The following is a 22,953-nucleotide window of genomic DNA, read 5'->3' as shown; positions in this document are numbered from 1 at the left end:
TGTGTAGGAGGGCTTAGCACCCCTCGAAAACTGAATGGTTTGTCCAGTACAGGCCCCGCTTATGAGGATCACATACTCCCAAACTAGATACGTACATTAGTTTACAAAAGGGCCAAGGCTCTACCTCAGTGATACTCAACCTCAGGCCCGCGGGCCACATCAGGCCCGCGGGACCATTATGACTGGCCCACCAATGAAAATCAAAAAAAAAAGAAGAAAAACAAATCTGGAAAATGAAATAAAAATAAATAAATCTGAATTAAGTTATCTTTAATTACATTATTATAAGTAATACTATTAGAGTTGTACTATTACTCGAGGGGGGGAGATGCAATGCAAATGAAAGACATATACTGTGTATCCCTATTCCCTGACATAATTTTATAGCTAAACGGACAGAATTCTATTTTATTTGAATGATGAAACCCAGCTGCCATTAATAGTTGGAAATGGAAATGGAAATTGCAGAAATTGCGGAAATTGCGGAAATGGAAATTGCGGAAATTGTAATTGCGGAAATGGTGGAAATGGAAATTGCGGAAATTGCGTAAATGCGTAAATTGCGGAAATGGTAATTGCGGAAATGGTGGAAATGGAAATTGCGGAAATTGCGGACATGGAAATTGCGGAAATGGTAATTGCGGAAATTGCTCTTCACTTATAGCTATCTATTTTCAGGTAGATTGTTTTATTTTACTCAGTCAGCCATATCACTACTCATTTTTTTTTCATGAAAAAGGTCATAGCTGGGTAATCTATTTTCAGGCAAATTGTGTTTATTGTATTTTATTTTACTCAGCCATAACAATTTATTTTCTGTTAACCAACTTGCTGGCTGGCAGGCAGGCAGGCAGACAGCTACTCATAGACAGGCAGACAGACAGACAGCTACTCATGGAGAATTGGACAGGCAGGCAGTCAGACAGCTACTCATAGACAGACAGACAGCTACTCATGGACAATTGGACAGGCAGGAAGGCAGACAGCTACTCATAGACAGGCAGACAGACAGCTACTCATGGACAATTAGGCAGGCAGGCAGACAGCTACTCATAGACAGGCAGACAGACAGCTACTCATGGACAATTAGGCAGGCAGGCAGACAGCTACTCAGACAGGCAGACAGACAGCTACTCATGGACAATTGGACAGGCAGGCAGGCAGACAGACAGCTACTCATAGACAGGCAGGCAGACAGCTACTCATAGACAGGCAGACAGTAAGACAGCTACTCATTGACAGACAGACAAATAACTACTCATGGACAGACAGGCAGGCAGGCAAAGAGCTACTCATGTTATGTTATTATGTTATTATAACAGCTACTCATGTTATGTGCAATAATTTGTGCAGTTATGGAAACAGCTCTTTGTGTTTATGCAAGAAAATGTAACACATTTATTTATTTACATATTGTGTGCATGCACATTGTACTTTGATACATTTTGCGAAAATAAAGCAATTGAAAGAGAGAAGTTATCAAGTATCATTAATGTCGTAATTTTATCTACTGGCCCCTGGCCCCTTGCCATTTTTGTAATGTGGCCCACAGGTAAATCTATTTGAGTATCCCTGCTCTACCTAACCCAGTGATTCTCAACCGTTTAAGGCTGTGACCCCTCAAAATATTGTGACAATTTTCAATTGTTGCCTCTTTCTTATATTAACAACTTGAGGTATTATACAAGTCTTAAAAGTCCTTAAATTATCACTTCACTGTCACCTGGGGACCCCTACAAATCATGTGGGGACTGACCCACAAGTTGAGAACCAGTGACCTAACAACCCACTACTGATTTACTGAAAATAGGCCTACACATGCATGTTTACAAACAGCCATTTCCAATACTTATACACCAGACAAAGAAAATACATGTTTTACATCTTCAGACAACCCATTTATTAAATATCAAAACATTATCGCAAGTATTAACATAATTTCTGGCAACTTAGACACAAAACAGACATGGTCTGAATTCTGATATGGTTCATAAATCACAATTAAGGCGACACCACAACGCACTCTCCTCCTACACAGAAGCCCTGGCCGGTCACACCAGACGGTAAATAACCATGCAGTAGAGTGACCAGAATGGTCAGCTTTTTGCAGGACTGTTTAGAACAAAAATACTGAAATGTATTAAAAAAAAGAAGTATACAAATTTAAAAAGACATCAGTTGTCTTAGTGCATAGAGTAGGTGAGACTAGAATGTGGTGACACCTGGCGGCGTTTCTGAGCACCTAAAAAGTGGGAATCCCCTGAGAAAAAGAAAATAAATCAAAGACATGGCGCCTTTTGCATGCAGACAAGGAAGAGTTAAATTAATTCAAAATGTTAGATAATTGGCATTTGTACCAAACGCCAACTAGATGAATCATAATGGATAAACCAACACGATACATTCTCTCTAGAACATTCTAAAGTTTTTTTTAGAACAATTCAAACACATAATATCAAGTGCAAATTATTAAGGACAGACCAAACTCACAGGGTTTAATCATACAAACAAAACAAAAGTAGAGGTTCAAAGGCTGGTCATAATATGCTTTGAGAAGCTGACAGTTGTACAATAGCTTGATCAAACTATTCCTTATTAATCATCGCCCTCTTCAACCTTTCATTGGTTATTATCATTTTTTTTAAATGTATCATTTATGGAATGGGCCGTCAACTTAAAACCCCTGGCCTAACAGTTCTGTGGAAACTACTTGGGCCAATCCCACAGCACATGGCAAATCCGGCCAGTCTTGAGGGGGAAGCATGCTAAGCAAAATTATGTAGGCCACACATTTATTAGTCAGAAGAAGGAATGCTTTCAACACACAATAGGCACTGGAATTTAGGGGAAAAGCACCCACTTGCAGAAATCTCTGCACGTCAAGAAATTATGACACCTCTGTACTTCTTGTTATATAGTTTTAAAAATATATATATTTTGACACATAAGAGCAAGTCTGTTATTAATACTGAAACTTTTGAGGAGGGAAAAGGGCCAACTAGCCATTGGTAAACTTTGATTTGACACGATAAAATTAAAACAATAAGACACAAGTTGCAAGTTTTAACCACCCAAGGATTTGGACGGCTGTGTTTTGGTGTGAAAAATAATTCACATTCAATAGTTGGTGTTTCGGTAACGATATGCGAGCGTCTTTAAAAACCAAAACACCAACTATTGAATTCAGATTTATTTTTCACTAAATGTGATCAACATCAAACGAAGTGTTTAATAAAAGTGACACTAGTTTTATAAAAAAAAGTATTTAGTCCGTTATCAAAATACTTATCCAGAAACTGCTTTCTTTTTTTTTTGTCTTCGTTTAAAAAAAAAGGACATCTTCTGCAATCTGTCATGGACAAGTGAAAACTGATACCTTCTGGGACATTAGACCAGATGATGTCTCTCAATAACGGTCCTCACGCCACAGTCCATGTGTCTGAGTTCAGTTTGCCAGCTTTGCTGGGACAGAACAAAAAAAGGAAGTCTCTTCACCTGGAGATACAAACAAGGTGAGGCTTCTGAGCATCGTCTCGCAGACACCACCCTTTGTGTTAAGGAACGTACAGTATATCTCCGTCTTGTGCACGGGGGAATCCATGACGGATGGCATTGTAGTGCGGTTAGAGTAGAAGTGGCGTGCGTTCGCCCGCCGGCTCCCTCTGGCTCGTGAGTTGCCTGACGCGGGCCACGAGGCGGGCGGGGAGCGAGGGCACGTGGTGGCTGGGGTCCAGCACGTTGGTCTTGCGGCGCTCGCGTTCCTGCTGCCACATGAGGTACGGGCTGGGCGGGAAGAAGGGGCGCGGGCGCTCCCGGTAGAGCTGCACGGTGATGCCCGACACGGCCAGTACCACCCACAGCGTCATGAGGACGTAGTCTAGACGGAGAAGAGGACGGTTAAGACTAGTGGTTAACCCATTTAGCACTGAGGCAGATTAAAAACTATTTCATGTCAAGGACCCCAGAATTATCTGTATTTGCCTATTTGGCCACGGACCCCCATCTGAAAATGTTTTTTCAGGGACCCCCTAGAAGCAAAGATTTGAGTTACGGTAAAAACATTGGCTCTGAAAGAAAATATATATATTCAAAGATTTGCGCCACATTTTCATGATTAAAAAAAAATAGCAGATCTACAAGCTCGTAGCGTGGCACTCGGTGCCGCTATCATCTTATTTTATTTACAGTTGACGGTGAAGGCCAAACTACGTTCCGAGACTTTGCTGTGCTCTCTTTCACTTTAAAACGCCTTAATCGACCCCGCGCCTAGTCTGCCTGGTTGCCGTGGCCACCACAACCACATACGTGAGAAAATGAGGTCCTGGCACGGAAAATCTGAGCAAGGAGAGTGAATGAGTAACCTCCATAGACTACTAACAGCATTCTGCGCAGTCATTCAATCGTGAGTCGACTGCAGGCTCTCAGATCCGGGGGAATAAAAGGTGACTCTCAAAGTCAGGGCATTGCATAAAACAAGATTATGCACAAATTATTCCCGGCAAATGTCGCTAGGATAAAAGAGGAGGTACAGTTATAAATAGAAACTGATCCTCCTGTCACGAGTCATGACTAGCATTGCTTCATATTATTTATGGTCCCTTTAGACTTAATCTGCCTGGGGCGATATGCATTGCAAAGGCAGATGAAGGCTGGCTTACGCGAGGCTGCTACTACTAGCATGTGTGCAACATGAACTCACCGATGGTTTGGAAGGGCACGTCGGTGAATGCCGCACTGAAGTTGTTGTTGAGGAAGCGCTTGAGGATGTTGAGCGTGATGTAGGACAGGCTGGTGTAGACGTAGGCGTTGACGGCCAGGATCACAGCGTACGCACCGACCACGCCGCACGTTATGATGTTTCCCTGAGAGGCAGAAAACATGGAAAATGATGCGAGTCGTTTCTTTTGCACTCATTACTCGTACCAGTCAGACTTCACTAGACCATTGGTTTTCAAACCTTTTTTGTATCGAGGCCCATTATTTATTCTGCATTTGAGCCATTATTCTACATTCTCTAATTTTGTAGACTTCCTGTAAGTTAAGTAATGCAGATGTTTAACAATTATTTAACTCTTGAGAGTGTAAAATTTGAAACCCTTATAGATCTACTCTCAAGAGTAGATCTATAAGGGTATATTTGGTTGCCAACTCTCCATCATTTAGCTGGGGGAACACCTGAAACAGCCTCAAGGGCCGGCCAGTGGCCACTGGTGGTCCCCGGACCACAGGTTGACAACCACTGGACTAGACTGTTGGAGACCCTGTGGGGAGACATTGGCGAACCATTTTCTGTGGTATCATTTTTGGGGAGGTGTCCTTAACTAAAAAGTGTCTTACGAATGTTATGCCAACTATAAATGAAGGGATTGATTTAGTCTATAGCATATGGAGAGAATTACAATCAGCTTTAGAGGTCAAACTGAAGTCTCCACAGACAACTGGTTTAGATGGATTGCTCATGTATCCATAAGACCTGGTTTTGTTTAAATTCAGTTAAATCCGTTACATTAACGGGCTTTGTTCACCTGTTGAAGTGGATGCACCTGTTTGAGCCGGTACAGTGTACGATGTACAACAGCTGCAGCCTATTTTATCACGATCGTGCTAATGGAACAAAACATTACACGGTGTAGGTCGAGCAAATATGGGTGTTTTGATTTCTTTTTGATTATTATTACTTATATGGTGGTGGTGTTGTTGCACCGCCAGGCCACTAGAGGGCAGTTGAATCATTGGTGGTGGGCTGGGCACCTTCATCTACCTACTCATTGATCAAATGGACACACATGTGTTAGGTGTGTGTTTGGACAGCAAGAGATGTGACAGTTCTACCAAGGTCACTGAAAGAACATAGGAACTTTAGAAACAGTAGGAATTAGTAGACAGCCGGGTGCATTTTTGGGGTTTATTATTATTTTATGCAAATTAACGAGTGCTGCTGCAAAGGAACCAGGCTGGAGGAGAGGCGAGCGTGTCAAGAAATACTTTTTGGTGAGTCCAAACGCCACCGTGACTCAACTGAACGAGGCATTGGGCCAAATTTAGTTTAGCCACAACACATGGTGACGGTACAGGATTATTATTTCATGTCAAGTATCAGAAGTTCATGATGTTACCCCGGTAAAGTTAAGTAGGCTAATGCGTCACTCTGAATGTTTAACGTTTTCCACATGTCCAAAAGTAACTTATGAAAAAGACATAAGCATAACCTTTTTTTATTAAATCATATCATTGTTGATATAACGCCATTTAGGTCACTGATATAACATTATGTTGTGATATAATAATATAGTAGTGGGTAGACCTTAAGGGCCAGTCAACTGTGAGAACGTGTTTTGGTAAAACACTATTAATTCTGGATTAAAAGACATTAAAAAAACCCGAGAGATCTCGGGTTGGAAAAGGCGGTCGCGAGCACGAATCCTGAGACTTTGCGTGTGTGTGGCAAATATTGTGTTAAAAGGAACAGTTCAACTTCTATCACAGACACGTGGGGGCCAGCTTCTCCTCGATGTGATGTGAGCGGGTTAATCATTTGTACCTCTCTGGGCCAGCGTATGAAGAGCAGTGGGACCAACAGCGCCATGCAGGAGAATGTTATCCAGAACGCCACGTCTGAAGTCCTGAACACGTCCATGTCACCTGAAGAACCATGAACATCAAACACAAGGTTATCCACTGAAGAACCATGAACATCAAACACAAGGTTATCCACTGAAGAACCATGAACATCAAACAGAAGGTTATCCACTGAAGAACCATGAACATCAAACACAAGGTTATCCACTGAAGAACCATGATCATCAAACAGAAGGTTATCCACTGAAGAACCATGAACATCAAACAGAAGGTTATCCACTGAAGAACCATGAACATCAAACAGAAGGTTATCCACTGAAGAACCATGAACATCAAACAGAAGGTTATCCACTGAAGAACCATGATCATCAAACAGAAGGTTATCCACTGAAGAACCATGAACATCAAACTGAAGGTTATCCTCTGAAGAACCATGAACATCAAACAGAAGGTTATCCACTGAAGAACCATGAACATCAAACAGAAGGTTATCCACTGAAGAAGCATGAACATCAAACACAAGGTTATCCACTGAAGAACCATGAACATCAAACAGAAGGTTATCCAGAACACGTCCATGTCAAAAAAAGTACTCGCATGTTTTACTTAACCCATTTAGACCCGAGAACTGATTCTACAAAATGTCTTTTGTCAGAAAAACCTATTATTCTATATCAGTGGTTCTCAAATTATGTTGTTCCAGGGACCCGCCCCCACAGAAGCAAAGATCTGAGTTAAAGCGGCCATATCTGCGCGGCACCCCAAGCTGTTATTTTGAACGGTTCATCATGGCGATCCGATATCACAATTTCGGTTAGCCGATACCGATACCAGAGAATATATATTTAAAAAAAAATCTTATTTTGAAGTCCACCAACTGGGAATAGTGTTTATCTAGCTATACATCTCGTGTTGTGTTTATAGCAGACTATTTACCTGCCATAGTGTCAACAACCCCTTACCCCTGTGTCGGATCTGTGGTTAGACTGGCATATTTGCCGATACGGATATGACCCGATATGACCAAATAAGGGCCGATCCGATACGGTATCGGGACATCTCTAGTCAACATGAACAAGGCAGAACCACGGCGGAACACGGCAGAAAGAGCCTGCTGGTTAGTCAGTCGGGGACCAATCAGAAGGCTGACTAAAAAGGTGAATTAAGATCAGGGATCTTACCGAGGGGGGTGAAGAAAACGATGGAGGCCAGGAGGAAGCCGAGCATCAAGCCGACCACGACCACACAGGCCATGACGGAGCCGAAACGCCACCAGCTCATCACCAGGATCACACCCCCCACCACGCCGATCACCGCCGCCAGCGACAGGCGGACTGCAGACGAGACGGGAGATGATGGGAGGGGAGGAAGGAAAGAATGAGGGAAAATGTTAATTCAATCATTAACCCAGTGAGTGGTTCTCAAACCTTTTCATGGCAAGGACCCCCAAATTGAAGATATGCCAGGGACCCCCATAAGAGAAGATTTTTACGGCTCTAGCAGTGATTTTCAAACATTTTCATTTCAAGGTTCCCCAGTTTGACATGCATTAGGCTACGGACCCCCCATTTAATGGCATTTCTATCTCTGGGAGTCCAATAACTGAAAAAAATGTAAAATGACTGTTAATTTAACTCAGAGAGTCTACAAATAGAGTTACCATTCGGTTCCTATTCCCAAAAATCTTCTCTTATGGGGGTCCTTGGCATATATTTTCAAATGGGGGTCTGCAGGCTAATGAGTATCATTTTGGGGGTCCAAAAGGTTTGAGAACCACTGCTGTACAGAAGCTACTATATTTGCTCGGCTGAGTTATCCACTTAATAAAGAACCAGACCTAATGACCCAATTGGATTTGGTTGAACTTAATTACCCAGTGTAAGTCCTGGATGCTCATTCAGTATATTATTGGCAGCCATTATACCCTGAAGAAGGCATCTCGTTTGCCGAAAAGTTTCTTGCATCGTGACTACGAGCTGTACGGCCTCTTTTCCTTTTTCCAAGTTTTATCTCCTGCGGTCAGCACCTCCCCGCTACCGGTGCATGTGCACTGTGCACTTATACCTCTTTGTTTGAGCTATTAGTATAGCCAGCCCATATCACATGTTGTAATTGGTGATTTGTTGATTTGTTAGTTAACTGTCTGTAACTGCAGTTGCTCTCTAGTCTCAACTCTGGATCTCGAATATTGTCCCCCCCACTTTTTACGTCCCGACGGAGCCACTGTTCACAGATCGAACAGAGTTGGAAATATTCACAGATCAAACGGAGTTGGAAATATTCACAGATCGAACAGACAGCGTCTCTTTAATACTGCAGTAGCTAATTGTAGACGACAAGCTACACCTTCACACTTCCCTGCACAGTGCTCACTTCTTGTCTGTACATACATAGAGAGCAATGTTCTCCCTGTGGAGTCCAGTTACTCTTCCAGCTCAGAGGACGGCTCGTGTTTGATTAAAAGTGCTTTGTCGCTAATAGTCTACATTAGGCGTAGTTTGGTGGGAAAGAGGTTTAGTTTGTTTTGCATGTGCTGTGCATCAAAGGGAGACCTCATGTCCAGCAGTTCAATGTATGTCATTCTGTCATGTTCTGTGATAAGGTGATAATTGAACCCCCAGGATAACGATAAGTAAAACATAAAGCAGAAAACAGATATATTAGGCCTGTGATGATTTTAAAAAGAAATAAGTTAGATTATTTTTTTACCAGCTGCCCACAAAGCTAATTTGTGTGATTTCTATCCTTCCAAATATGTTGTTGGAGGAGTCGATACAATAAAAGACATCATAAGAGAGAAAAATGCTAACATGTGACTGGGCAATATGCCATAGCAATACTCTGTGTGGAAAAACTTACTTTCATAATCCAGGGTAGTGGTTGTTGTGATCAGCACGAAAGAGAAAAACGCAGCGAAGCTGAAGCCCATGCAAAATAACTCTACAAAACACAGGGAGAGAGAAAGCAAATATATTAGACAATAGACATAACATAATCTTATCCACATGAACGCTAGAGTCCCCATTCTGGGCATATGTCAGATTGGCAACATTTGGTGATGTTTTCTGGAAAGAGATTTGGTATAGAGGGGAAAAGTGTGAGAGTGCATTTGCAAGTATAGATCCTCCAGTCAAAGTATACAGTATAGGTTTTAACTGGTTAAGGCAACAAAGTGACCAATGACTGAGTAAAGCTGAGCGACACAATGCAGTTCAACACATCGTCTTCCTTTCAACAGGGAATATGTCCCATACTCTAGGTGGGGTTGGCGAAAGGGTCTTTCTGTGTGGAGCTCTCCCCGTGTCCCCTAGGGCAGGTATACCCTCACAAAAAACATGCAGTAATCCTGGTCTCTCTATACTGCCACCCCCTGGTCAGCTGGGGCACCTGATGGAGGGGAGAGGAGCTGGTTGGAATAACGTGTTCCTTCCACACGCTACGTCCAACCGGGGAAACTCCCCCCCCCCTGTCAGGTGAAAAGAAGCGGACTACTCAGTCCTCGTGCATTAAAGGAAGAAGCATGCAGTTCGAGGCTCTCCCCACTGGTTGGCAGAGGGAGAGTAGCACCCAGGATTACATTTTGTAACCCAAAAGAAATGGGTTACAAAATCGTGGGATAAAAATGTATAAGGAAACAGTCCATACATAGCTCACCACTATAGCCGCATCGCCTCTAGATAAACATATCTAATCCGCCATGCAGAAAATGTAATCAGTGAGCATAACATACTGCTCATCAGATGCTTCTGTGTCCAAGTCTCTGATTAAGAAAAACATCTAATTTGAAAGAGTTTGAACGTTATAATCTGGACCGTGGCCGAACTTTGATGACTGCACTCTGAGTCATGAGTTTGGGTCTTGGATAATAAACCCATGTGTGCCTCTCTCTCTCGAGTCGTCACATGCCACACAGGCGCCTCACGTGAGGCTGAGTGCTACTGGCTGGCCGGAGCACAATGTTTGGGTGGAATGTAAGAGGCTCAGAGTCAGTCTTTGCACGTTTGCATCCTCAACTTAACCCATTTATTAGGACTGAGACCAGACAGTTTTCTGTCAGTGGTTCTCAAACTATTTCATGTCAAGGACCCCAAAAGAATGTAATTGGCCGCAGACCCCCATCTGAAAATATGTTGTTCCAGGGACCCCCCCCCCCCCCCCAAGAAGCAAAGATTTGACTTAAAAACGTTCGCTCTGAAATAATATATATTCAAAGATTTGTGCCACATTTGTGCCACATTTTCAAAAATAGCAGATGTGCCATTTTTCAATAGCTAAAGTATAACTTAATGCTTAAAACAGCAAAAGCGGTTCCCGTCCAGAATGGGTTAAAGTGGTTAAAATGTAAGGTGACACAGATGCGTTCCCATCCTAAATGGGTGAATACTGCTACTGTAACAAAAAGGCAGGTGTATGTCGGGGTAAGAATGGTGGTCCCTTATTGTCTGTTGATGGTGACGTAACTAAGGTACGCTTCAAGGTAGGTATAAGGTCAATAACGGGTCTAAAGATAGATTTAGAACAGCAGTCGTAATAGACATTAGTTAGTAGCAGTACTTGCGCATTCTGCTTGCGCACAAGTAGGCCATGTATGACCTACTTGGCACCTCGACAGAGTGCATTTCTAGTTTACTCCGACTGTGAGACAGTCAACCGCCACGTTTCCATGTCGACCGTAGGGAAATACCTCCCCCACCCCCCCAAAAAAATAAAACACACGACCTCTGACACCGCTCGTATTTTCATGACTGCCCTCCTCCTCCCTGCCACTGGACTTTAGCTGGAAGATGTATTTTTCACAGGCTATAAATAAATTAAGGCTACTTGTGTAGAGACAGCGACTTGTTATTGGAACGTTGTGACACTGATCTGCAACCAACTTCTCTGTCATCATTCACTGGTCACATGCAGATCTAGTCCATTTCTCTTCCAAGGAAACTTGGGCGCTTAAAAGGGCCACTTCACCCCTTTTGCAATCAGATCATATTTTAATGACTAGACCGGTGTGGTGAGTCGGTAACGATGGAAGTTGGAGATCCATGCCCCACCCGGCTATGCAATACTTGTTGTACCTGTGTCAGAGTACCCCTTATCTGTCTGTGTCCCTTTTATGCCCATATACTGTATGGAGATTTCTGTATCTGTCTCTCTGTGTCCATTTATTCCTATATGGAGTTCTGTGTCAGGCATGCCTAAATATGGAGTGTTGTGATGTCCATATATGGAGCCTGGGCAGGGGCCCTATGCAGAGCCCGGGCAGAAGACTTTTGTGGCGGTTCTGGATAACTGTGGGTCTGACCGACTCGACACCTGGCACTGCACTTCCCCCCCCATTAAAATAAGATCTGCTTGCAAAAGGGGTGAAGTGGCCCTTTAATTCTATTACTGTGTACATAGTAAGACCTTAATATATAAAAAAAAAAGACTGAAATTTAAAAAGTAAAAAAAAACTTACCACATTTAAAAAAACGATGACCAAAGAAGCAGACAAAGAGGCCGGCCAAACCAGCGAGTGTGAAGAAGAGCTTTGTAGATATCTTCCCTGAAACACATGAAAGGTAAACAATTATATGTCATGAACTGCTGGGAAATAATCCTCCCCACACATCATTTTGCTCTATTTTTTTTTTTAAATACTTTGAACAGCCTGCATAAGATGCATGTATAAGATCTGGTCATCCCAGCTTAATATGATGTTCAAAGTAAAAATATTTAGTACGACCGTCGAGCAGATTCTACTTTATGGCTCCGAGACACTTTTAAAGAAATTAGAGAAACGGTTGGATGGCACTTACACCCACCTTCTAATGAGAGTGCTAAATCTCTCTTGGAAGAGCCACCCATAGACTAATCTAATATACGGCAACCTTCCCCGCGTTTCTTCACTGGTCCAATCCAGAAGAACACAGTTTGCCGGCCACTGCTACAGAGCCGACAATGAGGTTATATCTTCCCTTCTAGTCTGGAATCCTGCCTCAAAGCAGACCCAGAGGTAGAAAACTGTCGTACCCTGATGTCATCGCTAGGGACACATGCATCAGTAAGCAGGAATTGGGAATGGCAATGAAGGACCGGAAAGTTTGGCGTGGCATTGTAAAATCCATTGACAATTGCATGAGCTCTCATTATCTTCAGTAGCACTGCCTCCAAGGCATGGCCTGTGCCAAATGTGCACGTGCACAGGAGCCCTGAGCCAATGGGGTCCAAAACGTCAATACCTGAGCAGCTCATTTTGAGCTGCATCCACCACATCCACTTCAATTCCCGTCTGCCTTACCATTATGCTGCTATAGGGGCAGTTAAAGTCTGTGCCAAACCCTTAATTTCGATTTTCACTTCCAATCCGTCCATGCTCCGAGGCCAATGCAAGGTGTAGCATTCTCATTCATCACCCAACTGTGCAGACTTAATGAGATGTTTGCAGTGTATTAAGTAATGCAGTTGAATTACGCCCAGTTATCTGACTTATCTCAGGTCACGGAAATGAGTGTGAAAGAGAGAGAGAGGGAGAGAGAGTGAGTGTGTGTGTGCGGAGAAAGCAATACATCTCCTTTGACACTATTAATTTATCTTTAAAGGACCACTTTTCAACCTACCTTCTTCATATAGAAAAAAAGGGTACAACCCTTTTTTTAGAGCCTTTCTTCTTTCTAATTATGTGTTCGTCCCAAAATAAATGTGTTTTATCATGATTTGTCAGGAGCCGAGTTGGCTTTGTCCGAGGCTTTAAGGTGGTTGCACACTGAACGCAAACAGACGGAAAAATTCAGCAAAAAATCCGAAAACGCGTCCAGTGTGCAGGAACCTTTAAAGGTGTTTAAATAAATACTTTTTGAAACATGTTTGGGAAAAATGAATGGGAAATTCTCTTCCGGTGCCCCCGTCGTTCTGAAAGGGACTGTGACGCTCTATATGCCCAAATAGTTACCATAATTTAAAAGGGTAGCCCAAGCATTGTCGGTGCTGTCCTCAGCCCCGCCAGAGCTACGCAGAACAAACTCACCCAGCGTCTGGCAGTGGCCTGCCGTCCAGTTTGGAGGCGAAGCAAGAAGAAACTCACCCAGCGTCTGGCAGCCGTCCAGCTTGGAGGCGAAGCTGCAGCTGTAGGTGTGGACAGGGACGTAGGAGGCGGAGGTGTTCAGCACGGGATCCCTGACGATCACCGAGTAGACCACTCCCTGACCGGGGATGGAGGTGAACACGGCTGTGGTCTCGTCTCCCGACAACAGGGTCTTGACCTGAAGAACGACAACAAGATTATGACGACGAGTGACGGTACCGACTGATAATGATTTACCTTCCATCCATTACCGTATAGAGCGTCGCAGTCCCGCCCCCGACGAGCGGCCCGGAAGACAATTTCCAATACATTTTTTCCCATAGACGTTTTTATGAAGCTTTTATTTGACACCCTGGCATAAACGGAGGTCTCCATCCTATCAAATAGTAATAGGACGCTCAGGACGGAGATTAATCACAGGACGGAACTTTATTGATATCATAACAGAGCGCATCGCTCCACAGGCTGGGAGCGCCTGTTGGGCAACATTCTATGTCATTTCCGGTTGGGATTTGGGAAACTTTGTTTTTGTGACTTTCGCCTTTATTTTATATTTTTTATGGAGGGACAGACAGTAGGCCGACAGGAAATGGGGAGAGAGATGGGGGGATGACATGCAGTAAAGGCCATCGGGATCGGGAGTCTAACCCGCGGCACACTGCCGGACTGGATTACCAGCCATCGCTGGGCGCTCTGATTTAATGGTCCTAAACGTTCTGGGTGTTAAAGACCTGTAAGCCAACTCGGATCTTGACAACAAACACAATTTTTGGGGCCAAACAAATAATTAGAAGGAAGAAAAAAGGGCAGGGTACAACACTTTTTTTGTAAAACCGCCATTACGCTTTTCATATCACGCACCTGCTAGAGGGCGTTCGTGCACCACAATGGGTGCACACACTAGTTTGGGAACCCCTGCACCATTTTCAGCATACAACAAAGTGTATGACTTCTGGATCTCTTGTCCACTAGTCCCTTCCTAACATATTAGTCTAGTTTTAATTTGTTGACGAAATTGTCAATACATTTAATCTTAGTTTTAGTCATCATAGCTCAGATTTCGTCAGTGAAAAGAGGTAGTCGACAAACACAGGTAGTCCACGAAATCAACACTGATCCATACCAGCTTGCCGTTCTCTGCCATGCCCTGGACATTGGCCACGGTCTGAATGCTGCTGATGAGGCTCCGCTCCGATAGGTCGTTCTCTGGCAGGAAGTACTGGTAGATGTCGTACTCCAGCCGCCAGCGCGTGTCGGGCCCCGTCGCGGAAACATCGCAGCTGGCTGGAGTTTCACCCCTGATAGGCCGGAGAAGATACAGAGCAGTGTCAGTCTGGCAGGCACTGGCAGCATCAAGAACAAAACAGACCAGTAGTAGTAGTAAACCCCTCAACAGTATTGGTTGATAATGCTGTTGAGGGAACCAGTGAGATAGCCAAAAGCTGGAGTGTCCGAGGTAAAAAAAAGCAAGCATGTGTCTAAATAGTTCATCAATGTGTAGAAAAAGGATTTCAACCTGAGATCAAGTAATAACTGGCAGCATAGCTAAAACAACAAACGGGAGTCTCCACACACTTAAAACTGTGCAACATCAGATGTATAGATAGCAAGCTTTCAGGCATCGTGCCTGAATTAAGTCTAAAATCTGATTTCTCCGCTTTGATAGTGCGGAGGCTCCTTGTAATTCTACACCTGGCTACATTTTGACTCCAGCACCTCACCCGAGTCTACTGGCAGATGAGCAGTGTTTTTTTTTAATTTAATTTCACTATTTTGACTAAAATAACAAACCAAATCATGGTGATTAATAATATCATGCAATAAGAAAAATGAAATTGACCAAAATCGGTTTCTCGAAAATATACAGGCTCCGATTCGGAACCACAATTGCAACCATCTCTTCATGAAGAATTTTAAGACGATACTGAAGATTTTTTTCTCTCAAAAGTAGATTATGATCAAACATTAATGAAGTCATAACCACGAAGGCAGGCAATGAACCACGACGACCATGTGATTTATCTAATGAACCAATCCATTGTCTCGCCGTTAAAAGATGTCATTGTCAAAGGGCTCTCTTTAACGTAGCAGACATTCTTGAGAGAAATGGGATAGTAGTGTGTAGGCTACAGCTACAGGGTGCTCCCTTGCTGCTCGCTATCGGGCCTGGCACTTTATGGCCTATTCATAGTCCAATTTTAGGTGATAAGGTGACCACTGAAAACGACACGCCGTGGTGATAAGCCACTCACCCAAACACATCTATCTGTCTGTGTTTACCAACCTGGTCACCTTATCACCTAAAATAGTATAAATAGGCCTTTAGCCGACTGGTCGTCTGCGCCTTTCAGATCCATAGGTCCCGGGTTCGCCTGGTTGTGAAGGTTCACCTCAGTCAGTGGAGCCCAGCTCCTGGCTGGTTGTGGAGGTTCCCCCAGTCATTCAAGCCTATAGCTCCCGACTGGCGGGAGTGGATGTGCTTCCAGTTAGAGGGACGACTGTGGGCTCTAGGGTGCTGCGTTGCTGCTTGCCTATCGTATGCGCCTTTCGGACACATAGGTCCCGGGTTCGCCTCCCGGCCGAGGCTACAGTAGTATCAGCCCCAGCAGAGTGAGAGCCAGAGCAAGAGCAATGTGTGTGTGTCTGTATGAGAGCCTCACTGATTCACATTGTTGATGCAGTCTCTATAGAGCGTCGCAGTCCCGCCCCCTTTCTTGACTTACGCCAGGCCCAGGAAATTATTCCCATGGCATTTTTCCCATAGACATTTCAAAAAGTATTTATTATATAAGATTGTTACGCCGCGGACAAGGCCAACTCGAGTAGTGACAACTCATGACAACAAACACAATATTTTGGACCAAACAAATAATTACAAAGAAGAAAAACAACAATAAAAGTGTTTTTTTCTTCTTTGTAATTCTTTTTTGGTCCAAAATATTGTGTTTGTTGTCATGGGTTGTCACGACTCCAGTTGGCTTTGTCCGCGGCGTAAACGTCTTTAAATAAATACTTTTGGAAATGTCTATGAGGAAAATGAACGGAGAATCATTTCCATTTTCCGCGGGACTGCGACGCTCTATAACCTTGCATATCCTATGTTTGTATTCACATGGCTGATACAAACTGGATTACCTTGCATATCCTATGTTTGCCGGTGCAAAGCGAATCGTCGACTCGTAGAGGTTGTAGTGGATGTAGACGTTGGGATCGATGTCGAGGTTAAACTCTATGTTGCACGCTCCAGGCACCGGATCTGAGGGAGCCAGATATTTGTATTGTAATTTAGAGACAACATGAGCGAGTAGACACCAATGGGAAAATATTAAGAGACACTAATACAAAAAAACTACTAAGTTTAGCATTATTGTTCTTATAGCATTTTTTTCCTTTATTACCAAGAAATGTATTACCAAGAAATGTAAACAAACGCTCTTAACAGATATTACATAGGGTCACACATTAGCAACTAGAGCTGCAACCATCGATTAATAATAATTTGCAATTTTATCGATTACTTTTTCGATCATTTCAAATAATCAAGAAGCGTGTTTTTGGATAAAATAAATATATACATAGTGTTTTTTCTATCTCTGTTTTAAAAACTGAGATAAATTACCCTCGAGGAATCATCAAACATCTGACAAATACTGTAACATGAAGTTGGCATTTGACATGCGTCTGACAGACACATGTGACATGTACTACTAGGCCCAGCCATGCCTCCTTACAAGACTATCTATAACTAAACTATAAAGCTACAGAAATTAACAACTGCTGTGATACAGATTTTACACATCGCTGACTCCCCAGTTCATACAGTTCTTCTTCTGAACATAGAGTTCTGAACTAGTGAAGTATGAATGAGTGAATCGATTACATAGTTTATTCCATTTTACATGGCAGTTATCCAGTGCTTTTGGTGTTGGGTCCATAATCCACTCCCATTTGAACCCCATTTTTTGGACCCATGTACTGTAGGTTACGCTGATAAAACAATGATTGCTTACATAACAAAAACCTTAATCTGAACAAGTCTTTAGAGCTTGAGACGTTGGTGATGATGACATCACTCTCACTCTCTCTCTCTCTCTCTCTCTCAAGGATTTGTCTCGTTAGTTGAAATTTCAGGTTAGGGTTTCAGATTTTTTTATGGGTTCATTTAATACAACTAGAGCGGTGCACGTGTTGTGATGTCAGGGATCAGGTCCACAACCTGGGCAGAGGCTTTTGTGCTGGTTCTGGACAACTGAAAATGCATGCGTCCTATGTATGTGTCCCTTTTATGCCCATATAAGGAGTTCTTTGTCAGGCATGCCAAATGAGGCGTTTGTGCCGGTTCTGGACAACCGGCAGAGTACCCGTTCCACCCTTAGAGTATATATTAATAGAGACGGCACCGGATTTCTCCTCCCATTCACTTGCATTAAGTTGCTCAAAAGCGCATGAGGCGATTTCACTCCTCCTTCCGGGTAGGAACAGAGTGCATTCTGGGATTGATTGGGCCAAACACATGAACGCGCTGGCCGTTTACTATCATTGCACGCATTCAGCGCTCACGTGTCATCATGAACGTGCGCAATGATAGTCAACCGACCAGCGCGTTCATGTGTTTGGCCCAGCGCTGCAATAACAGAATCGGCCACTATGTCCATTTCGCCTCAGGGTTTCCTCCGGGTGCCGTCTCTATTAATATATATATACTCTAAGGTTCCACCCATCCGTCTGTGTCCCTTTTCTGCCCATATATGGAGATTTCAGTTTGTGTCCCTCTGTGACCCTTTATTCCTATGGAGTTCTGTGTCAGGCATGCCCAAATATGGAGTGAGTCAGCCTAGGTGCCCGGAGCTCAACCGTCCGAGCCAGTTCTGACATTTATTAAGAGACATCTTACCAGCACCGGCGTACGGCAGGATGACCCCCGTTCCTGCCACGGCCCCACGGTCAGGCGACAACAGGAACCAGGAGAGGGTGGTTTGTCCAGGCATCAGGGGTGACAGGAGACCAGAGTCCACTGCTGTCAGAGAGAGACCGACGCCTGGCATCTGGACACAAACACCAGATTCCACGCACTGTCAGAGAGAGACCGACGCCTGGCATCTTTACAAAAACACAGGAGTCCACACACCGGCTATAGGATAGCCAGGGATGTTTTGTTTTCCAGGAAGACCAATCCATAATGGAAAGGTAACAAGTTTGATCTCTACTACAACAGCCCATGTGTGACGTGCCCAAGTCAACAAGTCACTGAAAAATAAGTTTGCTCTTACTAGATGTCTAGGCTGCTTCAGGGCCTGAAGATCTAGCAGCGCTGCCGCTGATCAGAGCACTACGTCACGTGAAGCTTGGCCAACCTACCATCAACACACCGTCCACCCAGAGGCCAAATTTAATAAGATGTCATACTTGGTGGGGGGGTGATGGCCGATGGCTGCAGTGGAGCTTCGGCTAAGGATTCAGACATTTAAAAGGTTTAAAACCTACTATACTATAGCTGTGTCCATCATTTGCCAAAATCACTTGGCAGAACATGATTGGTCAGTAAAATACCACATTGATTGTAAAAGTTAATCTTTTTTTCTTTTACCCGTTTTGCTTCATTTAGAATTTTAGATGAATGTGGGATGTATGGGAATGTGTATGTGGTCAACAATGCACTAGCTAGCTGGTCGGCTACCAACGTGTCCCAGTAAATCAGTCAGACAGAGATTGTGGCGACTTCAGCCAACCCGCCACAGTGACAATATGACATCTTGACACGTGAATCTTATTCATACATGCTGGCATGGTGTGATGGTGAGGGCTGGGTGCCGTATTCTCGTGTGGCAAACTAGAACATCACTGTAGCCGAGCACTTCCTTACCCGGGTGTATGAGAGGGTGGCGTTGCGGTGCTGCGTGTGGAACTGAAGCGTGATGTATGCCACCTCCGGGGGGATTCTGGACACCACCGCCTGGACAGTCTCATTCTGGGAGAAGCTCACGTTCCGGAACGTTCCCAGCAAGAACACCACCCGATCTAAACAGAGTGGTGTCGTTATAGTATCTTTCATTCATCAAAGTTTTAAAAAATATATGTGATTGGCCACTTCACACGAAGCTTAACTGTACTGGCCAGGACATACCAAAGACTGAAAAATGGAACCCTGTGTAACCCTGCTTGGCACTCAGCATCAAGGGTTGGCTTGGGGCCGAGTCCCTGGCTGTGAAATACTAGCGTCATGTTCATGTCACACTACAGAAATAATCTCTATAGTGTCGCAGTCCCGCCCCCTTTCATGACGACGACAGGCCCGGAAGAGAATTTCAAATAATTGGAAAGAAGAAAAGCTTTTAAAAAAAGTGTTGTACCCTGCCCTTTTGTTGTTCTAATTATTTGATCGGCCCAAAACGTTGTTTATTGTCATGATTTGTCACAACAAGTGTTGGCTTTGTCCGTCTTAAAAGGTCTTTAAATAAATACTTTTTGAAATGTCTATGGGAAAAATGTATGGGGAATTCTCTTCCGGGCCTGTCGTCGTCATGAAAGGGGGCGGGACTGCGACGCTCTAGCCAAATTCCAATAACCCGAATCTCGGCCACTTACTCAAATCCTCACACTTGGTCAGATTTGGGGTATTGGAATTTGGCCTATGGGCCTCATGGCTTGGCAAGGCTTACTTGGACAGTAATTTAGCCATTCTGTCATTGAGGAACAGCTGTATCTTTGTTACTTGCAGTTACACCATGTATTGTAACAAAACCTAGGCTGAGGAGTAAAGGCACATAGATAGTGATGATGATCAATGACGCCTATAACATGTCAAACAAGTACTGTATGTGTGTTAAACCGGTGTTTCTCAAAGTGGGGTCCGGGGACCCGTCACACCTTGGCTCCAGGGTGTCCCCATAAATGGATAGTTAGGAATAGAAACCAAATGGACACTGATGTGGCTGTAACTCTTGAGAGTGTACAAACGGAACGAAATGGACCCATTAACCATTTGGTTCCATTTGTACACTTTCAGAGTTATGGTGGTATATGTGGTCTAAAGCAGGGGCCCTATACATCAGCTATTTTCCAAAATCCTTTGACATTCTTCCCTTGGCACAACATATTTTCACACGGGGGTCTGCGGCAAAATACACATTCATTTAGGGGTCCTTGACACAAGTTTGAGAACCACAATCTGAAGCACATACTTTGTCAATAAATATGAATTAAGTTATCTCTCTCGTGAGCAGACTTGTCAATAAATATGAATTAAGTTATCTCTCTCGCGAGCAGACTATCAGGAAGGATATCTCTCTGTGGCTGACCTTTTTCCCACCACCAACAACAACCCATATCTTATCAGGATGAACTACTGTGGCCATTTCACTCGGCTGTTCAAGTTAACATTTTTAGTCCAACCTAACTTATACATAAGCAGGAGATCTGTCAGTTGTGTGTTCTCCAGCATGTGCAACCTTTTCCAGGTCAAATTCTTGGGACTCGATTGACACGGTGGCTTGTTTTCTTTTACTGTAACATGTGAGTGGGTTGTGTAATAGGAGAGCTCATGAAGTCAGGTCATACTATAAGCCAGGCATACATGGGCAACTGGCGGCCCGGGAGCCACATGTGGTCCCCACCTTCACTTATGTGGCCTGCAGGTTAATATCTCAATATTGATGTACTATTTATTGCAGCCGTTACAATTCCAAACATGATCCACTTTACTTACTTTAGTCTATTAGCTGAATGACTAGTATTAAAATGTTATTGTCTTTTTTTTTTATGTCCAGTGTATTTGCATTTAAGTGCATATGGTTGACATGAGTAAGCTATAACTAAATGCACTTGAAATTAAATAAACAATTCAAAATAGCAAAAAAATAAAAACAAATAATCAGGATTTCAATTGAAATATAGCAAAAAAATAAAAACAAATAATCAGGATTTCAATTCAAATATAGCAAAAAATAGCAGATCTTGCAACGCTTGTAGATCTGCTATTTTTGATACGACGGTGTGGCCCTCTGGAGTGAGTGTAGAACTATAGTGGCCCTCTCCATCTTCAAAGTTGTCCACCCATAAGGTATTTCTTTCATGCATGACAGAAACAGAACACTTGGAGGTGTACCAAACAGCCACATGTGCATGGTTAAAGACTCATTTCTAGAATATGCACTCACACACTACACTAGTGCCTTTCCCCTGGCCCTCACTTGTGGGAAATTTGGGAATTAACCTTAAGGACCTTGGACAAAGTTTGACCACAGTACTTGAGCCATAATAAGGGCAAAGCTGCTTTTCCATATTTCACAGCATGTGTCACGGCAGAGGTTTTACATTGCTGCCAGATTATTCATCATGGTAGATTTACTAGAAGGTACTAAAAGTAGGCTACAATAATGGCAGACTGGCTGACCTCAGTCCATTCCAGTTCTCTAGTCTAAATGGTCTGTAATATCGTCATCTCGTGCATTTCATCATGCACATGTGTTGTCAGTCACTTCAACTTTTCTTGACAAGGACTGGCGTTTTATTGTCCTAGGTTTTAGTGGCGTGTGTATTAACCATAGACTGTATAACCCACTTTTGATTTGTCTGAAACATGATGACTGATGATGTTGTAGCTATATCTCATTTCCTACTTAAGCAAATACAGCAATACACAAATAAACAGACAGAAAAGTAGCCTCCGCCCTCAGCGGTACAAGATATTATCAGTGAAAAAAGGAGAAGCTTAAAACGAGCATATTTCGGAAAAAGAAAACAGCAATCGCAAGTTCGCAACACAAATACACAACAACTAAAAACCAGAAAAGACCCATCTCATCATTGTCACCCAATAACATCACCCCGGCGGTTACCGCCAGCCCAGCAGAACTTTACCTTCAACTTGAGCTCCAACATCATCACACGACAATGGAACCAGGAGTATGCTGCACCAGATGATCCAAGCCGGAGACATCGTCCTCCTCCTGGGTCGAACCCACAGCAGCCAAACCGCCTGCAGCTCTAGTCTAGTGTTGTAAAATCATCTGTGTCGCGGTGGTTTGACAGACAGTGATGGCGCGTACCGCACCCGAGTCTATTAACAACAAGATAGGAGAGCCCCGCCAAACGCAACCGTAGCATACTTTAGTTTGGATACAAAGTAACAGACAGTTATTGTGTAAACCGGGTTATTGTGACTGGCATGACGCTTCTCCTTTCCTCTCTCTGTCAAGCGATAAACAGCTGCGCCAAAACGTCCGTGGATCTGTGCCAGACAGTGTTGCGAGTGAATCCCCCTCCCACGACAACGTCACGGCTCGAGGCTGCGCAACAGCCGACCTACAAGCTCACAT

General features: G+C 43.5%; 1 protein-coding gene across 2 annotated transcripts; it reads right to left on the bottom strand.

Annotated features, from left to right (window-relative positions):
• Positions 1–1,429: 1,429 nt before the first annotated feature.
• tm7sf3 (transmembrane 7 superfamily member 3) lies at positions 1,430–22,832 on the bottom strand. 2 transcript variants are annotated; one of them, XM_080756870.1, is made up of 12 exons: positions 22,496–22,832; positions 19,500–19,654; positions 18,531–18,708; positions 16,772–16,892; positions 14,760–14,934; positions 13,637–13,814; positions 12,032–12,118; positions 9,439–9,519; positions 7,761–7,913; positions 6,542–6,642; positions 4,700–4,862; positions 1,430–3,877 (listed from the first exon to the last, which is right to left on the bottom strand). In XM_080756870.1, the coding sequence occupies exons 1-12, from the start codon at positions 22,572–22,574 to the stop codon at positions 3,624–3,626; spliced, it is 1,725 nt and encodes a 574-aa protein (XP_080612996.1). In that variant the 5' UTR covers positions 22,575–22,832; the 3' UTR covers positions 1,430–3,623. The 2 variants fall into 2 exon arrangements, with proteins under 2 accessions (XP_080612996.1, XP_080612997.1); XM_080756871.1 differs by having other exon boundaries at positions 1,431–3,877; positions 18,531–18,681.
• Between the last annotated feature and the right edge of the window lie 121 nt (positions 22,833–22,953).

Source organism: Protomyctophum bolini, assembly GCF_963924005.1.
Source record: "Protomyctophum bolini genome assembly, chromosome: 23".
In the NCBI taxonomy this organism is placed as follows: domain Eukaryota; kingdom Metazoa; phylum Chordata; class Actinopteri; order Myctophiformes; family Myctophidae; genus Protomyctophum; species Protomyctophum bolini.
The sequence above is the reverse complement of the archived record's forward strand: the minus strand, read 5'-3'. Positions and strand labels throughout refer to the sequence as shown.